This window comes from Perissodus microlepis, chromosome 16, assembly GCF_051167445.1.
Source record: "Perissodus microlepis isolate ML-2025 ecotype Zambia chromosome 16, ASM5116744v1, whole genome shotgun sequence".
In the NCBI taxonomy this organism is placed as follows: domain Eukaryota; kingdom Metazoa; phylum Chordata; class Actinopteri; order Cichliformes; family Cichlidae; genus Perissodus; species Perissodus microlepis.
This window is the reverse complement of record NC_140476.1, coordinates 16637156-16654736: the sequence shown is the minus strand read 5'-3', so window position 1 is coordinate 16654736 and position 17581 is coordinate 16637156. Positions and strand designations below refer to the sequence as shown.

The 17581-nt window shown below is 40.5% G+C and overlaps 3 protein-coding genes across 6 annotated transcripts in view; 2 read left to right on the top strand and 1 right to left on the bottom strand.

Moving 5' to 3' along the window:
- osbpl6 (oxysterol binding protein-like 6) overlaps positions 1–7454 on the bottom strand; it is a 43724-nt gene extending 36270 nt beyond the window's left edge. For 2 of the 3 annotated variants that reach the window (XM_084908578.1, XM_084908579.1), the window contains exon 1: positions 7138–7454. The gene's annotated coding sequence lies outside the window, so the exon portion shown is untranslated. The remainder of the gene's footprint in view (positions 1–7137) is intronic. The other variant, XM_084908581.1, reaches the window with a different exon arrangement.
- A 6197-nt stretch (positions 7455–13651) lies between these two features.
- LOC146370652 (cytochrome c-b) lies at positions 13652–15180 on the top strand. 2 transcript variants are annotated; one of them, XM_084907587.1, is made up of 3 exons: positions 13652–13786; positions 14344–14517; positions 14618–15180. In XM_084907587.1, the coding sequence occupies exons 2-3, from the start codon at positions 14346–14348 to the stop codon at positions 14761–14763; spliced, it is 318 nt and encodes a 105-aa protein (XP_084763713.1). In that variant the 5' UTR covers positions 13652–13786; positions 14344–14345; the 3' UTR covers positions 14764–15180. The 2 variants fall into 2 exon arrangements, with proteins under 2 accessions (XP_084763713.1, XP_084763714.1); XM_084907588.1 differs by having other exon boundaries at positions 13657–13800.
- Positions 15181–15410: 230 nt separating this feature from the next.
- Positions 15411–17581, top strand: part of pde11a (phosphodiesterase 11a) — a 46052-nt gene continuing 43881 nt past the window's right edge. The window contains exon 1 of the mRNA XM_084907586.1: positions 15411–17452. Coding sequence (XP_084763712.1) covers positions 16664–17452 — 789 coding nt within the window. The 5' untranslated portion in view covers positions 15411–16663. The remainder of the gene's footprint in view (positions 17453–17581) is intronic.

The window sequence follows — 17581 nt, the reverse complement described above, 5'->3', positions numbered from 1 at the left end:
ACTGATGAGCATTTTTGTCTCCTCATCTGGAAACAAACTGTCCAATTATTTATTAACCACCAAAAATGGGGAATTGTGTTTAGAAATGGCTGGAATTCCTAAACAGTTAATGACCAAAATTTTGTAAAACTCCCTAAATGAAAGCTGAACGTCTGGACTTAAGCAAAAAACAGCTGTTGTTTTAAAATCCGCTGTGCTGGTGTACAGAGCTAAAACTAGAACAATTGTATATTTGCCCAATAAATTATGGACCTAAATGTATTTATCTGTTTATTTATCTTTTTGTCACATGCTATCGGATGGGCTAAATCAGGGGTGTCAAACTCAAATACACAGTGGGCCAAAATTCAAAACTGGAACAAAGTCGCGGGCTAACGTTAATATTTATTGAAATATATTTATTCCTCCAGATATAAGAATGAATCTTTTCTTATGGACTCAAACACGTTTTGCTGAAAAACTGAATATGGAACAAGCAAAGCTTAATACTAAACAATATATATATTAGCTGTATAATACCAGTAGGCCAGCTCTGATAGTAATTTGGTATGGCTTCGCGGGCCAAATGTAAGTAGGCTGCGGGCCAAATTTGGCCCGTGGGCCAGAGTTTGACACCTATGGGCTAAATGTTCAAAAAGGTCATTTATTTTTAATAAAGAGTATTTTTTTTTGTTACTATGGAGACCAAACAGGAACTAAAACAGAATGAAAAAAAGAAAATATTGGTATGTTGGTCAGAATTTCACAACTGGTGGATCTTTATTCTAACCTATAGGGACAAACTATATATTTGTACTTCCTTAGACTGAACTCTGTTTAAAATTAGGAATTGTGGCAACTACCACTTTTAACTGTCAACTACAACCACTGCCTCCCCTCCACAAGACTGAGATCATCCCATAAGACTGTGACACAAATCCTTAAACATCTAATTACAAATATCATAATGATTGAATTTAGAAGAGGACGTCAAATCAATACAGGAAAACATCTGCTCTATCTGCGTTGTTACAAACCAGTTAAAACTGTCTATAAACCCTCATAAACACACAAACAAGCAAGAGAACACTCTCCAGTGAGGTAACCTTTAAAACATCAGACAGTGAAGGCGGAGAAAGATTTATATTGGATTCAAAATGTCTGGTTAACCTTATGTTCAGGTAGCAGCAGGGTGTACTCATTTTCATCATTAGTCATGGCACTGTGTTGCGCCACGCTGACACCCATAATACTGCCTGCAGTGCTGCTCTGTAATTGTCTGAGCTCTCTGGAGGTCCCACTGTTAAAACATACATCGATCGCAAGACAGTAGAAAACAAACACTGTTCGGCTGAGAAACTGAGACACTTGACACCGACGATGTTATTGGACTTTTACAAGGGCAAATATCACTTTTTATCCAGCGCCTCAGTGTTGACGATGTGGCTTTTGGACCTCGAGAGGTTGCCAAATTTACGCAAAGCAGACAGCAGTAATGTGGCCTGTTTATTTATTATCTAATTTAGCTAGATCAACCTATTAAATGCTGAAGACCTTATTAAATAATCAAAATAGACAGATGATGTTCATATCTAGTAAATCAGGCGAGACTAAAACATTTATATCGTAGGATAATCTTAAACACACAGCATTAGAGTGAAACCTTAAAAAATTGATTATTAAAATCTACAAAACTAAAAAATCTCTCATTAATAATGAAATGAAAACCAAATAAACAAAACTGGTTATAAAAAAAAAACTTTACCAATAACAAAGACTCCTCTGAAAACTGTGTGTAAATGCGGGGTTATCAATTCCTGCCACAGCCAGTGACATAGTGTCACAGCACAGTCAGCATGGTGCTCATAGATACTGTATTCAACTCTGGAGCAACCTGTGGTTTTTAACTGCCGGATGTTTCTGTTAGGCTCTCCCTTGAGCCAAGGAAATGCAGACTCTACAGAGGAGCTCTGCACGATCACAAGCAAGCGTGCAGCACACTCACACACTGTAATCTATAATTCAGATCCTTTAACAACGTCATCATCCTGCACTCTCTTAAGCCAGCCAAGGCTCTAAGCTACAGTACAGGGCACTAAATCCATCCAGATAGCGTATTCCACTTACATCTATTTAACAGATCTAATCCCCTTGACCTAATTAGAAAGCAAAAGTGATGAGCACATTGAGTGTAAGTTTAACAGTTTTATATTGTTGCTAGTCTGCGAGCATGCAGGCTCTAGTTTGTTAGCATTTGCAGTAACAATTGCTGACCTTGAAGCAAAAGTCAAGTGAAAGCATGCAACCGAGCTTTCATTTCATTTGTTTCACTTCAGCAGAAGATATAGTTTCAACACTGACAACATGAATTCAATGTTCTGTTTATTAAAGCCAAACAAAAAAAACAAACAAAAGAAGAGTCGGCATTTACGTACTGAATCGGATCATTCTTGGTAAGCCCGTTGCTCAGAGACACAACAAGCATTTTGGGGCTTTAACTGAAGCTTTCAGTTCACAAGAAAATGCAGGTGCCAGCATCATAAATGTCTGTTTGACTTAGACGGACGGCAGCGTTGCGCCACACAAAGCCAGTCATCGTGCTGGGGAACGTCCGATGAGTCATGAGCTTATTGTTCTAAATCCAGTCACTGTGATTATGGTGCAGCTCTAAGCAGACAGGACGAACACCTCTGAAACACCTGGTCAAGATCTCTGCAAAGTCAAACCAAACACTATAGCATCTTTAGAAATGTGCAGTTCTGTTTGGTGTATTTATGTAGATAAACTACAAAGATGCTCCAAGAAGAAGCCAATGTAATCTTATATAAACACCTTCCTATTTATTGGTTTCATCTTCCTTGTTTTCATTTATTGTTTTTACAGCCCTGATGGCTTATATTCTGTGTAATGATGGATGATGGATGAGCATCTGCTTCCGCTGCGCTTCAGCGTTTCCCATTTAAAGCAATAAAACTGAATAGAAGTGAGCTGAGTGAGACCGCAATAAAAACTATACTGTTCTATGTACTTCACTCAAACACTGCACACTATATGCCAAAGGGAAAAGGCTCCTTGTTTTTTTTTTTTATAATTACAAAAGAATATGTGCACTCAATTTCCTCCTTAACCTCCCCTTGTGAAAGTCTGAAAGTCAGATAATGGACTGTGGTTTCTAAGATTTCCGATCCTAGGAGACAAAGAGGATCCTTCAGTCGTCTTTCAGACGTGTAAAGGAACAAAAGAGGCAGTTGTAAGCAGCTGGGAGGGTCTTTCTGTCGACATTTTCTGAATGCCTCAAGTTGAGAAATGTCACCGAACCTTAAAAAATGGAAGGACATTTTGCCGCTGAATGATCCTGTGAAACATCAGAGCGATAGTTCTTCTACCAATGACATGAAGATGTGCTAAGAACAGATCCGTAATTTTTATTTACTTCTAGTTTATGTTTATAGACAAATGTATGGCACATGAACCATGCCACAGACCACGGCTTTTATACCCACGGTGGTGTGTAATGTCCATCCGTAGTTTGGCCTTTAAAACCTAAAGAAAAATCATTATCAGCTACAATCTACAATAATAAATACACACATTAAAGATAAAGACACAAAAACTCTTAATATGATAAATAAGATGGTTACTAATAATGGAGGATACATATTAAAAACCTCAAACAGTTGTTTCTTTATTGCAGGTTTAGCCTTTGGTTAAACCAACAGTTGATTAGGAAAATGGGTACAGTAGTGCCTTAAAGCAACTGCATGATACTGTTTGTTATGAATACAGATATATGTATGCACCAGTGCCAATATATATTGTTTTATTTAAGTAAACTTGCACTGCATGGTAGCTGGGCAACAGTAATTAAAGATGCATTTTTGTACCTTTTCGTCTGTTCCTCTGTGCTGATGTATTACACACTTATTACACACTTATCTAGAAAAAAAGAGAAGAAACCCCCAAAACTTGCCTTTTCCCATCTCTCTTGTTTACTCCAAAATGCACTCTATGCTCAGTCACATAAAACTTTTCTCCATCTCATTTCATGCTCCAGGAGAGAAACTGAGTTTCAGGAGAGGGGATTTCACAGTCAAAGGCAATGATGAAAACTTTGAGACAAATTCTGTGTGGAAAAAAATAATTTAACCTAAGCTCAGCGCCATCAACAGGTGCTCATTACCCTCTGGGGACACTTACAACAAGCTGAACAAACAAGCTAAATTAATTATTTGGCATAAAGCAAGCAAGGGTTTAATTTGCCAATACAGGTTACAATACCAGTGTATTTATAACATATATACAACTTACAGAGTGGTCATTACCCTTGCTGACAATGCAGTAAATATTGAGGTGTCAGTTTTGGGTTCAGGACACTCTTACAGCAGGGGATCAAATCAACGATCTTTGACTGTTGGAGGACCTGCTTTACTGCCTGAGCCACACCAATCCCAAGACTTCTGGTACTTGGTTTTCACAGACAGTCTCCATGTCCAAGTACTAAACGGATCAGGCAAGATCGGGGGATTTCACGGTGGCATGAATATCAGCAGATAGGCTGCAGGATTTGTAGTCACTGCTCGGGCAGTTGACAGATACGGCAGCTCAGTAAAGATGTAAAAACCAAGTATCTTGTCTTTTTTATAGTATAACTGAATATTACATACACCAAAAATTTCCCTGGTGGAATATTAAAAGTGTAATTCTGAGGTTCGGGCAGTTCAAAGTGACATTTAAGCACTGAGTTCAGTTTTTTCATTCTTTTAATGTTTGAGGCCTGGTGCAAGAAATCTGCTGATGCAGTCACAGTACACAGGATAACAAAGGTTATGTTGAATTGTTCTTCTTCTATAATCTCTCTTACCTTAAGGGAACGAAACACAACAAAAAGAGTGACTAACTGATTAGTTTCAGGCAACCGCAAACTTACAGCACCAGCAATAATAACAACAGTGTCCTTGAGTAACATGCACATTCCTACAGCCTGCAGGGTCTTTCTGCTAGTCAGGGTGGCGAGACCAAAGCCACAGGTCTCCATCAGAGATCAACAAGAGGTCCACAAATTAAGGAGCAGCTATCATCCATTCTGATAGAGGTCAAGCCGAGAAGAGCACTGTTGAGGGGGAGAATGCAATCCCACTATCTCGCGCCCTGCTCTGTGAGATCTGAGAAGGATGAAGAAAGCAAACTTGAGACTAAGAAACTCAATATGTCAAGCACAGGAAGACCCAGAACTAAACACACCAGTGACAACTGGAACACATTTAGAAGTCACTTTAAACTTCACGTTGGCTGCTGTCAACACACTAAACGCAAAGCCACACAGGCGTTAAGGGCCCCACTCGTCACAAACAGGTAATACGATGAAGTGTAATGGTACCAGCGCCCTAACAGGGGTAGAAGAACATGCTTGTTTGTGTTATCACCACATTCAAGGAACAGAATATCGCATTATTGATTAGCACGCTATAGCAAAACAAGTCCACTGATACCCTCCGCCCCCTCACTGCTGCATATTTAAAGCGAGCCAACAAAGGTAGACTCGTGTTCTTATATTACATTACATTACAGGGTCTTGGAGGACAAGTGGTGTCTGAGTTTACAGCTGACTAATAATGCATGGCGGTCGATATTGAACATTTACCTGCGCATTTAGATGGACGTAGATCTCGTGCGACATCTGGAAGCAATGAGCAGCTAACTAAGTAGTTTTGTCTGATTTGTTACAAATAAGTTTTTTAAAAAACAGCCCCAACTGGACAGAGCCGGTTTCTCAACGCTGCATATTACATCACCCGGGTAGACCTGGGTATCACACAGTGCAATAGTCTTAAGAACTACTGTATATAATGTTGTGATTCAGATAAAGTCCCTCTGAGATAACGCAGCATTTAGCTTTAGATGTTTGACTTAAACGTCTCCATAATCCCAGTTCAACGGTATCCCTACAATTTGACACCAAACACCCTATTTCTAGGAAACAAAACAAAGCAAATGAGGTTAATAAGAGAGAATAAACAAGTGGCGTGCTGGTAATTACCAAAAACCCTTCATTAAAGCAAACACAAGGGATGGCCGTGCATGAGTCATCAGACCGTCTGAATACTGCTTTAACTCACCCTCAACTTTCTGCTTGCATTTCTCAACTAATTTAACGAGTCAGTGGGTGTAATTACTGTTTTACTTTACGTTAATTGCTTGGCAAAGAAAGGAATAACCAGAACGCAATCCTTTTCCCCCTCCCTCTATCAGTCATTAAGGCATATATGCTCTGCAAGGATATCATGTAAATGGTATGGGGGCACCTTCAGCAGGAAGGGGCGAGCAGTACTGTATATAAAAGAATCAATAATCACCCCTTGTTCAAGAAGGCATGTCAGCCAAAAACTACAGATGCACTGAGATCTCCCAGTCTCCTCTGCTGCTCTTTAATTCATGTGATTGGAGGCTATTTTAAACAGCTGCAAAGTCACTGGCTGACCTTCAGTTGGGGATAAAAAAGGAGGCTAGATTGTGGAGCCGTCCTGTCATTGGCACCAGAAGTTGGCTAACTCTCAATTAGTTTCATCACTGGCAGCACAATAAGTGGGGTAAAGGAGATTATGAAGGGGGGGAGGTCGTGTTGTTAAGTAATGCTCCAGCATGTCGTGGAGTTAGTCTAAATGGGACTGGAGCAGTAAGCATGGAGCTCAGTAAAAAAGGTAAAATTCTCAGTGACGCATTACGTCTACATCATCAGCCTTGCTACTTTAATGCTTCATTGTGTGTGTGTGTGTGTGTGTGTGTGTTGTTGTTTTTTTTTTTTGGGGGGGGGGGGGGGGGGGGGGGGACGCTTCATCACGATGTGGTGATGATGATGTGCTGGGAGCCGTGGATAATATCATCATCATCATCCCCGTGTGGTAACGACTAGCAGCAGTTAGCTCAGTCAGCAGCGGCTAGGTGGTCATGTCTGACTGGTGATTCACTCAGGATGCAAATACAAAAGGATGAGAGCTGAGGTCTGCGTGTGTGTGAAAGAGCGGTTGGATGGAGGAAGAAGAGGCTCTACGTCCTAATCCAACACGGCATTGCTGGAGCGCGATAGTTTCCTCTAATGTGAGCTCTAATGTGGCCACTGAGGCTGCTGTGAAAGAGGGACAGAAAAGCTGGTGTCCTTACCCCAGATGTCGTGTGATGACCATGTCTTTACAGTTCTTGGCGCAGGAAACAATTGAGCGGGTCTCCCCTTGACTGGGCAGAGATTCCCAGTTCCTCAGAGACAAGCGGCTTCCATATGTGTCCACATGGGATATAGCTGCTTCTTCGTGTTAACGACTTGTAGACTTGTAGGCTAGAACATGATGGAAAGTGACATTAAAAAAGGAAAAAAAAAGTGCTGTGTTTGCCTGTTTCTTGAATGCGGGCTGTGATGATGCTCTGCTCCGCTCAGCTGCACTCCGCTCGCTCCTCCCTGCAGCAAGATTGGCTTTGAGCGGGAAGAAATCGCCGGAATGGATCAAATACCGGTGAATGGTGGCTGCGCACAAAACGTGGCCATGGAGTCACACTAAGCTCGGACTCGGAGCAGGGGCGGAGTGTAGACAGACGAGGTGGTGCAAGCATGCAAGCATGACCCTGTGTGGTTGCAGCTTTATAGCCAATGGGAAGCAAACAGGAATGAATGAGCTTTGGTGTTGGCAAATAAGTAGAGGTGTTTTTGAGCCACAAAAGTCAGTCTGCTGGTATTAAAATTACTGATAGGTGTAAATAATCAAAAATAATTAAAATATTTGAACCTTATTCTTCTCTGCAGTAGGTATTTGTGATTATTTGATACTTCAACTTTGCACTTTAGTACTGTAACACCATGTTTTTGTTGGAGTTATACAATTATATAGGTTACATATACTGTAAAAATGGAGGAATAAATATCTATTAGCATGTTTAGGCCTACTTTGAAATTCATTATGAGTCTTTGTTTGTCCAAGTAGATTAAGGTAGTCTGAGAAGTAGTCTCAAATTTACTTAAAACATGGTAACTAACTGGATACTTGCTATATATGGCATTATCTTAACTGCCAGTAACACCGTGAGTCATTTTTGATCAGGATGTCTCCTTCAGTGTGCACATCAAACAAGTCTAACATGTAGTACTGCTTTCTTTCATTTGCCCAATATCCCCCCATAAATTGAAATATCCTCTACTGGAGTGATGCAGAAAAACCATGTATCATAGTATAACTGAATATTTATTGCATTTAGGCTGGACTATTGTAATTCATTCTTATCAGGTCATTCTAATAGTTCCCTAAAGAGCCTCCAGTAAATTCAAAATGCAGCAGCGAGAGTATATAGGGAAGAGAAAGTGATCATTATTCTCCAATATTGTCTCCTTTTCATTGGCTCCCTGTTGAACCCAGAAATACATACAAAGTCTTGACCTCAGATTACACCACAGTAATGAAGCACTTTGGTCTCAGACTGCAGGCTTCCCTGTGGTTCCTAGTGTTTAAAAAAGTAGAATGGGAGGCAGAGCCTTCGACTTTCAGGACCCCGTCCTGCAGAACCAGCTCCCAGTTTGGATTCAGGAGACAGGCACCCTCTCTACTTTAAAGATTCGGTTTAAAACTTTTATTTTTGAAACTCCTGCAGGACTTCATGTGATGCACTAAGCACTTCTCCACTCACACCTTTTCACTCTCCACATACACCACTGCAGTATGAAATTAAAGCCGTTCTCCTCTATCCTTTAGCCTGTGCTTTGTCCTGTTTCCATATGCTCTCGTTTTTTGTTTCTCTTTCCCCTCACGCCCCTAACCAGTTGCAGTGCATGGCTGCCCCTTGCTGAGACCGGTTCTGCTGGAGGTTTCTTCCTGTTAAAAGGGAGTTTTTCATCCCCACTTTTGCAAAACCCTTGCTCACAGGTGGGTCTCTGGATTGTTGCGTTTTTTACAGTATAAAGCACCTTGATGTCACTGTTGCTGTGAATTTGCGCCATATAAATAAACTTGAATTAATTTGGCTCTGACTTGATAGATACACGTAAACGATAGAGGTTAAATGTTTGGCATCGATGACATAAAAAGGGTAAGTGATCTGCATTGTATTGAAATGCACTTTTCCAAACTTCTTAATGAAAGTTTAAACACATCTTTATGTTCTTATGTGATTGTCTTTGTCCACCTGTGTACTTCTGTTTTCTATTTTAATGACTGTTAGTTCAGCTGCTTTTCTGTCTGCTGATCATCTTTGGGTTTTTACACTGATGTTTTTCAGCCATATTTCTTGTAAGAATCAAAACGCGGGACATGATTTCAATATGTCGGATGAGGAGGGACAAAGGATAAAAATGCAGTGCAGTTCATCTGGTCACCCTGGCTACAAACAGCAATCAGCCCTCAACCTGTCAACAACAATATGGTTCTTGTTTTGGAAATTTCTTTCTGCAGATTTCTTCACATTTTACTTTTACATTTTATTTTTGTTTTTTTCACGTTTGAACGCTACTCTGGAGCTGCAGTTTCAGCACCCCTGGTTTAAGGCATCAGAGTATTTTCTGTCCATGTCGTGGTACATTAGATCTGGAAATACTGAACTTTTCATTTTCACTCATAGATATTCAGACGAACATCAAAAACAATAACGTAGATAAATGGCAGACAAAATGCTACAATCACAGGCTAGACTTATGTGCAATAACTAAACAGGGTGTGTGAAATAACAGATGTAAAGAAGATAGAAGATAAGACTCGTGGTTATAATGCGTACAGAGTTTATCATCTATGATGTACATAGCTTTTTATATACACAAAAATACACTGACTATCCATCAACCCATCAAACTGTGTTTGTAAGTTGATGCAGTTTATGCGGTTCAAAGTGCTTCACACATAAAAAAAACCCAAAAAAACAAATTGCGAAAAATTAAAAAATATTCCTTATTAAAAGTATTAATAAACACTTAAAACGTGGATACAACTAGTGTTTAAAATAAAAAAAATACTAATCAATAATTAAAATTCTGAAAACAGGCATTTAATTTGTAATCTGGATTTTTGTGGCTCTGAATATCTGACCTGAATTAATATTTTTAAAAGCACAACACAAAGACATATTTTGGAAAATGTTTCCAATTTATTTATTGCAAGAACTATTTTCAAGGTATTGTACTCAAACAAAACAGTGCTCCCTGGTGGACAAAGGGTTTTTAAATAACCTGTTATTACCACACATACAGTAACATCATCCGATCTATCATGGCCCAAATAAATTACCAGCTGGCTTTTCATTTTAAAATTGTCACGTTTGCACCTTTACGTTTATTAATCTTTAGCAACACTTGACTGAATAATGCACAGTACATTGAGGGTGAAACTAAAAGCACGTGCACAGTCACAAGATTGAGAATTTATGAAATAAGACATACAAATTGCATTTTTTAGAGAGAAAAAGATTCCCTTTTCTAGCCAAAAAAAAAAAATCCCTGAGAGAGGCTAGTAAAGCAAAAGGCCATGACAAGCATATGCTGCAATCTCCCAGATGGTTTTCTTGATAGCAGGGTCAAAGGTGGATGGACTTTCATTCATTAGGTAAACAGAATGATGACTTTAGCAGAGTCCATGTAGCTCTGTCCTATGGATGTTCCAGTTAGCTGCAGATAAAACTGGAAATAACTATGATATATCTGTCAGACAGTGTTGAGTGCCTTGAAAGCCTGTTGGTAGCTTTAGTGTGCTAACAAATCTGCTTCATCTCATGAGGAACTCAAATTTTAGACAATATATTAATCTTAGGCTATAGATCATATTTTTTCTGGTCACATGGATTTTTTTAAAAGACCAGTGAAAGAAATCTCAGTGATTAAACGTCTGTGGTTATTTGATTCCAACAGCCAGTGGATGTCGGTTCTAATTAGCCTGCATCATTTGTACACGTCACGGTGCAACACTTTGCCACTCATCTTGCTGGTGAAACTAATCCAGAATAAGCCTGCTGCTTCAAATGAAAAAAAAAAAGAAGCAACTTTGTGTGTTTTGTTTTATTGCTCATTAGCGTTTGTTGCCAGTGTTAGTCACATAGAAGCTTGTACACTCATGGGATTTTTTTCACACGTTTTCTGTGCAGAGCTAAGTTGAGGGGTTTTCTAAGGGGAAATGAATCCTAAACTAATATGCACTGTGCGTGTCCCCTCTGCTATCCTACTAGCAAATGGACCGCCAAACACCCTCTATTCCTGGGTCTTTGACTTTGCGTGCATTATTGTCACTTAAGATTAGCAATCACACATGCAGACTAAGAACCATGTGAACCTGAGGGATGCTTGTGCTAATCCCCGTGCTCTACACCCTCTTAACCTGTGCAGCCTTGTAGACCACGACTATTAAGAAATTTGCGGAATTAGTTAATGAACTAATTACTGAGGGTGATGAGGGAGCAAACAAAAAGAAGAAGATGGTGGAACAAAACAATGACATAATGTGAATACGTGTGACAGAGGTGTAAACGCCTTCTTAATTTAACCCCTTGATACAGTTTATGTTTCATGTTTTCAGAGTAAGTTTTAACCCAAGCCAATAGGTGTCTATGCCAAATTTTGGACCATGGATCTATTTAGAATATATAAATAAGCTGACATTAATAAATGGAATAAAAATCCTCAATTAATGTAGAGAGGTCAAATTAAGAGAGCAAGAGTTGATTTTACTAGGTTTTAAACCACTTGTTTGTGGAGAAAAATGTCAGTTATCACATGTCTTGTTTTACATAAAACAACCATTATAGGGCAGTGGTTAGCATTATGTCTGTGTAGGTTCTCTGTCATCCAGGTCATGGTAATGTATGGAGCTTGGAAAGAAAAATGACCTAGTGGGAGTTGTCCCTTGGTTGATTAGCACTGTTTCCTCACAGCAAGAAGGTCCTGAGTTCAGTTCCATCATCGGGCCGGGGTCTTTCTGTGTTGAGTCTTCATGTTTACATGTTTTGGAGAGACAAAGCATGAAATGGACACAGTGGACTGATGTGTTTTGCAAACTTGTTTATTGCAAACTAGTCTGTGGATTCAGAGTAGTGGTAGGAAACTTTGCGAGTGGGATTTGCACATGTGGTTCCCACACTCACCGAAATGGCAGCACGGGTGCTTTTATAACCATCATCATAATTATGACCCCTCCCATGATCTCATTTAGCTTCCAGTCATTTGTTTATTTTCAGATTATCTGGTTAAATTGCAGGGGACTGTGCTTGCACGTGCAAATGTCATGCACTTTCAAGCCACACTTTAACCGTACATTCATACAGCACTTTATTCTAACCAGTTAACCTAACATGTCTTTGGACCAACAGGAAGTTGGACTACATGGAGGAAGACTTCACAAGCCTAAGGAGAACATAAAACTGCAGGACAAGCAAATGTTGTGGGAACACGTATCGTGACACTGTCAAGGTCCCCCACTTTCCACAATGCAGGAACTCCAACAACACTTAGGGGAAGAGGAACAACTTTATTGACTGACCAACGCATTTGTGGCTTTCATCAGGGTTATCAGGTACCCCCACCTTCCCATTAAAAACACACAAGGACTGTACAGTTTCACATTAGAGGATTTTTACTGTTGAATGTCAAATTTGACCCAAATTGTATGTGAGAGTTAAGCATTATTTAAGCAGGCAAGTCATTAAGAAAAAAAACTTATTATAAAATATCATTTCCAGTGGCAGCCTAAAAAAGGGAAAACCCTGCTGAGTAGTAAAAAGAAACGAAGCACACTTCCAGAAACATTTCAGCACACCCACTAATTACATAGAATCATAGCAAGCATAACGTGAAAACAAGTATTACATGAATAACTAGCACACGACGTCCAGGAAGCTAGGTAACAGACAACACAACACGAACGCCACACACAAACAATTAAAGATACAAGCAACACAAGAAAAAGCACCGTCATTCCTCTACAATCAGATCAATGACGGTCTCACCAGGCTGGTTTAAACATGTCACGCCTCAACGCCAAGTGCAAATTTCTGGTAAACATCTAGAGGTGGACTGTTGAGATGTAGTCCCCAGCAGCAAATCAGTGCAATTGTGTAATAAGCTCGAACCGCCCCCCACATACCCCCACATTTATTGTCATTCCAACACATGTACTGACATGAGGTAACAGGAAAGTTTGCACTTTAAGATCCTGGTTAAAAGCCAACAAGAACATGTAAGAGCAATATATATATATACATACATATATATATATATATATATATATATACACGCTTGTATCCAGTATAAAGCTTCGTGGCAGGCATACCATGGTCAAAATACCATGTCAGTATTAAAAAGTGTTTCATTTGAAGGCCTCCTGCGTGAATAGTGTGTGGGAAGTGAAGGCATGTGGGATGGCAAAGAGAGTCCAGTTATTGTGACTCCATAAGGTGACAATATTCTCCACTTGGTTGCAGCAGCATACAAAAATTGTGCTTTTCAATAAGAGATCTGGGCTAGAAAATGCGAAAATAAAAAATAGTAAAACACACAAAGAAAACAAGTAAGTCGGACGTTTATTTATTTATGAATTAGTGTGGTATTTTTTTGTTGTTGAACCGATTAATCGGTTAAATGCGAAGATTTAATCTTACTTGCGCTTTCAAAACCCCGTCATGACGTGCACGACGACGCAGGTCAAGTGACTGATGACGTCTCAGGGATACTAAAAGTTTTGTGAGAGGAGGCACGTCCGTGAAACTTTCGTGAAACGGGTGTGACGGAACCCGGCAGGGGGATTAAATTCAAGAAGCTGCGAGTCTCTTCATTGTGCGCGGAACGGAAACGTAAACGGTAATTACTGAAATGTGAGGTTTGCTGTTCTCTGTTCTTCGTGCTCACAACTTTTTAAGGATTCAAATCCGTCTGCGTCGGTCCTCTAACATGAAACGTGCTCCAGCGCCGGTTGATGTCTTTAAAGAGGATATTCTAGCTTATTTTTTTCCTTATCTGAGGAGCTGTCTGAGTTTAACACACATTAGATACATTACATTACATTACATTACATTACAGTCAGTGATATTTAAAAAATGGACTTTGGTATGTTTTATGTAAGGTTGATATATGACGTTATAGCTACAGGTTTAGCTTGGAATAAGATGTCAAGTGTGAGGTGGTATTGATATTTTTTACTGGAATAATTTGCTTTAAGAGGATAGCAAACGCGCTTTTAAACACCTTTCTTTGGTTTCATGATAGGAGCGGTGTAATTTAGCAATACTGTGAGAGCCAGTTTGGTAACGCCCCCAGGGGCATAGTTGCGCAACTAGCACGTGAGCTCCCCCCTGTGGCTGAATTGGTGTATACCGTTATACTGTGATTGTTCTAAGCCTGTATTTTCTCCTTGTTAGAAATGACTGGAGACGTTGAAAAGGGCAAGAAGACATTTGTCCAGAAGTGTGCCCAGTGTCACACCGTGGAGAATGGTGGGAAGCATAAGGTTGGACCCAACCTTTGGGGTCTCTTCGGACGCAAAACCGGCCAGGCAGAGGGGTACACTTATACAGATGCCAACAAGAGCAAAGGTGAATACTCTGTGTGCATGCACTCTTTAACCAGCCTTGTAAATCACACAAACTTGATTTTAAGCCTTACTTTCCCCTGTTGTTGCCTACTTTAAAACAGGGGTTATCTGGAATGAGGAAACCCTGATGGTGTATTTGGAGAACCCCAAGAAATACATTCCAGGAACAAAGATGATCTTCGCTGGCATTAAAAAGAAGACTGAGCGAGCTGACCTTATAGCGTATCTCAAATCGGCAACTTCATAAAGATCTCCGTATCGGTGCACCTTTTTAGCAATCTTTGTGCCTTAACAAACTGTTCAAGATACCAGGACTTGTCTTTTTTTTCCCCAAAAAAATTAAGGCAAAAGAGCAATCAGTTGTGGTGGCACTGGGATGATAAGTTGTCGCCATTGTCTCAGGTTTACTTGATGTGGACTAAATATCTCCTGGTTTGAACAGGTTTCAGACATAAATTATTAAATAATATACTGTGCATCCATAATGTAAGGACCAAAAAAATGTTTAACTGTCCATTATTTTTTGGGGTGAGTAGGTTGTTTTGTTATCAAGTTATTTGAAGAGGTGTCTGTTCTAAGGATGAATGTGCCTTCTCTGGTTTGATTCCTACCTCAGCTGTCTTTTTGTCATTTCTGAATTTGAATAAAACAACACTAAACATAATGAGAATTTCTTCACCTTTGTTTTGCCCGAGATCATAAAATGCTGAGGAGGCAGCATGCCAGGCTTTGATTCACTTGATTTGTCAATCAAATAAAGATTAGAGTGGTGTACTTCATTGTCTTATATGCCAGAGAATGTGCAGGATTTCTATCACAAAACTGAATAAACATGACACTACTTGCAGGATTTGAGTTGTTAGTGGGGAGAGAGAAGCAAGGAACTCTGAAGTGATCTTTAAGAGGCTGTGACTGATATGAAGCTATTTAAGAAAAAACCTGCTGCACTTTGAAACCTGTTCTGAGTTGTTTGACCACATTTTGAGAAAGAAAATACTGGTCAAAAAGACAGAATGCATTTGTAGGGGTCATGTTAAGCAGATAAAGGCATGTCGAAGTTAACCTTGCTTATCAAATCTAGAGGTTTCACGCTTGAATTCAGATTGCTGAACAATGAGGTGCTCATGATAGGAGTCAGATTTGTGCTGGTAGCTGTATCACTGTCCAAGTTGTGGACTACAACTCCCCCTAGTGTTCAAATTACACACCTACTCACAGAGGAACTAGTATAAAGGAATTTGAGTATCTGGCATGCTCACTAGCGATAAAAGTCGCGGTTACATAACTAAATGACACAGACCGCTGCAGACGATGTTTAATATATGCCATGAATAACTTCTTTTTTAGTCGCCTGTCACTCATTGATTATCACAGAAAAGCCTTTTTTGAGGAATGCACAGAGATCCATTGTATTTGAATCATGTTAAAGAGTTAATTCACCCACATGGGGTTCCTTTGCTTCAGATAAGCCTTACAAAACTGGAGCGGATCCGAAATATTGAAAGTTATGAACAGTGTGCAACAAATCTACCATTATAGTCTACTGTTTTATATTTTTGTGTAGCTTATTGCATATGTAACCATACGCATTCTGTATAATATGTGCTGGACGGACAGAAGTTAGTATTATCCTCGTCGTTTTCATACTTGGAGCCTGTAATAGGGGCCAAACGGTTCAGATGTCCAGAGGGCTGCGTACTGAAGCAACCCTGAGCTCCTGCTCGTGTGACGAAACGAGCATCAGTGGGACCGAGCCAACCACAGCCAGCGTCATTTGCACACTAGAAGACGCACACGACAGTAACGCTCGGTAGTTGCTGTTTGTTGTCTTTTCAAAGCCCGTGGCAGTCCCAGCGAGCATCAGTTTGCGTCCACGCTGCTTAACCTAGATCTGCTTAAATTATCTTATATTAAGTGAAAACGGCGTGGACATGCTGTGGAGGAATATGCTGGTGCGCAAAGGGAGTCCCCATCCCCACAGAGTGGAGCTGGATATGTAGCCGAAGCTCCAGGGATGCTCCAAGCGTACTGCACCTTGGAAGTTGTCAAACGATTCTTGTCTTCAACCCCCAGCAAAGCCTCATAGATGATATTTCTCTGCGCGACTTCATGGATTTGGTTCTCTGAGGACCATCTGAAGAACAGACATGGCAGTGTCAAAGATGCTGTTCTCTGACGTGGAAACTTTTCTGGACTCGCATCCCGAGTTATTCGAGGATTATCTGAACAGAAAGGGGAATTATAGCATGGTGGAGAAATGGCTCAAGAATCACCAGGCGAGCAAAAGTCCAACGGCTTCAGCTCTGGCCGAGACAAGAGAGGAGAAGAGCAACCCGTGCAAGGACAGCTGGGCGAGCAAATGTGACGGTTTGCAGCGGAGAGCGTCTCAGAAGGAGCTGCGTAAAACTTTCGCCAGATCCAAGGCAATCAACATCAACAGGACATACGACGAACATGTTAATACCAGGGCGCAGGAGCCGCTGACAAGCATGAGGAGGAGAGCACTGCTGAGGAAAGCGAGTTCTCTGCCCCCGACCACTGCGCACATACTGAGCGCACTGCTGGAGTCCAGAGTCAACATCCCCCAGTACCCTTCCACAGCCGTGGATTTTAAATATTACCTCAAAGAACACAACGAGCGAGAGTTTTTCCTGGAGCTTGTAAAAGACATATCAAACGACTTGGATCTAACGAGTCTCAGCTACAAGATCCTCGTGTTTGTTTGCATTATGGTGGATGCAGACCGGTGCTCCTTGTTTTTAGTGGAGGGAACGGGCAACAAGCAAACGCTAGTGTCCAAATTCTTTGACGTGCACGCAGGCACCACAGTTTTACCCTCAATGAATTCAGACGAAGTTCAAGTGCCGTGGGGGAAAGGGATCATTGGTTATGTAGCCGAGCACGGGGAGACAGTGAACATCCCTGACGCTTATCAGGTGCCTTCTGCTCTGTGTGCATGTGTTTTTGTGCATTTCCATCTGTCACAGGCAGTGAGTCAGATCGTTTTCGTGCAGCTTTTCATTTTATCTCTCACAGTTTGACGAACAAGAGCACTGCTGATAGCT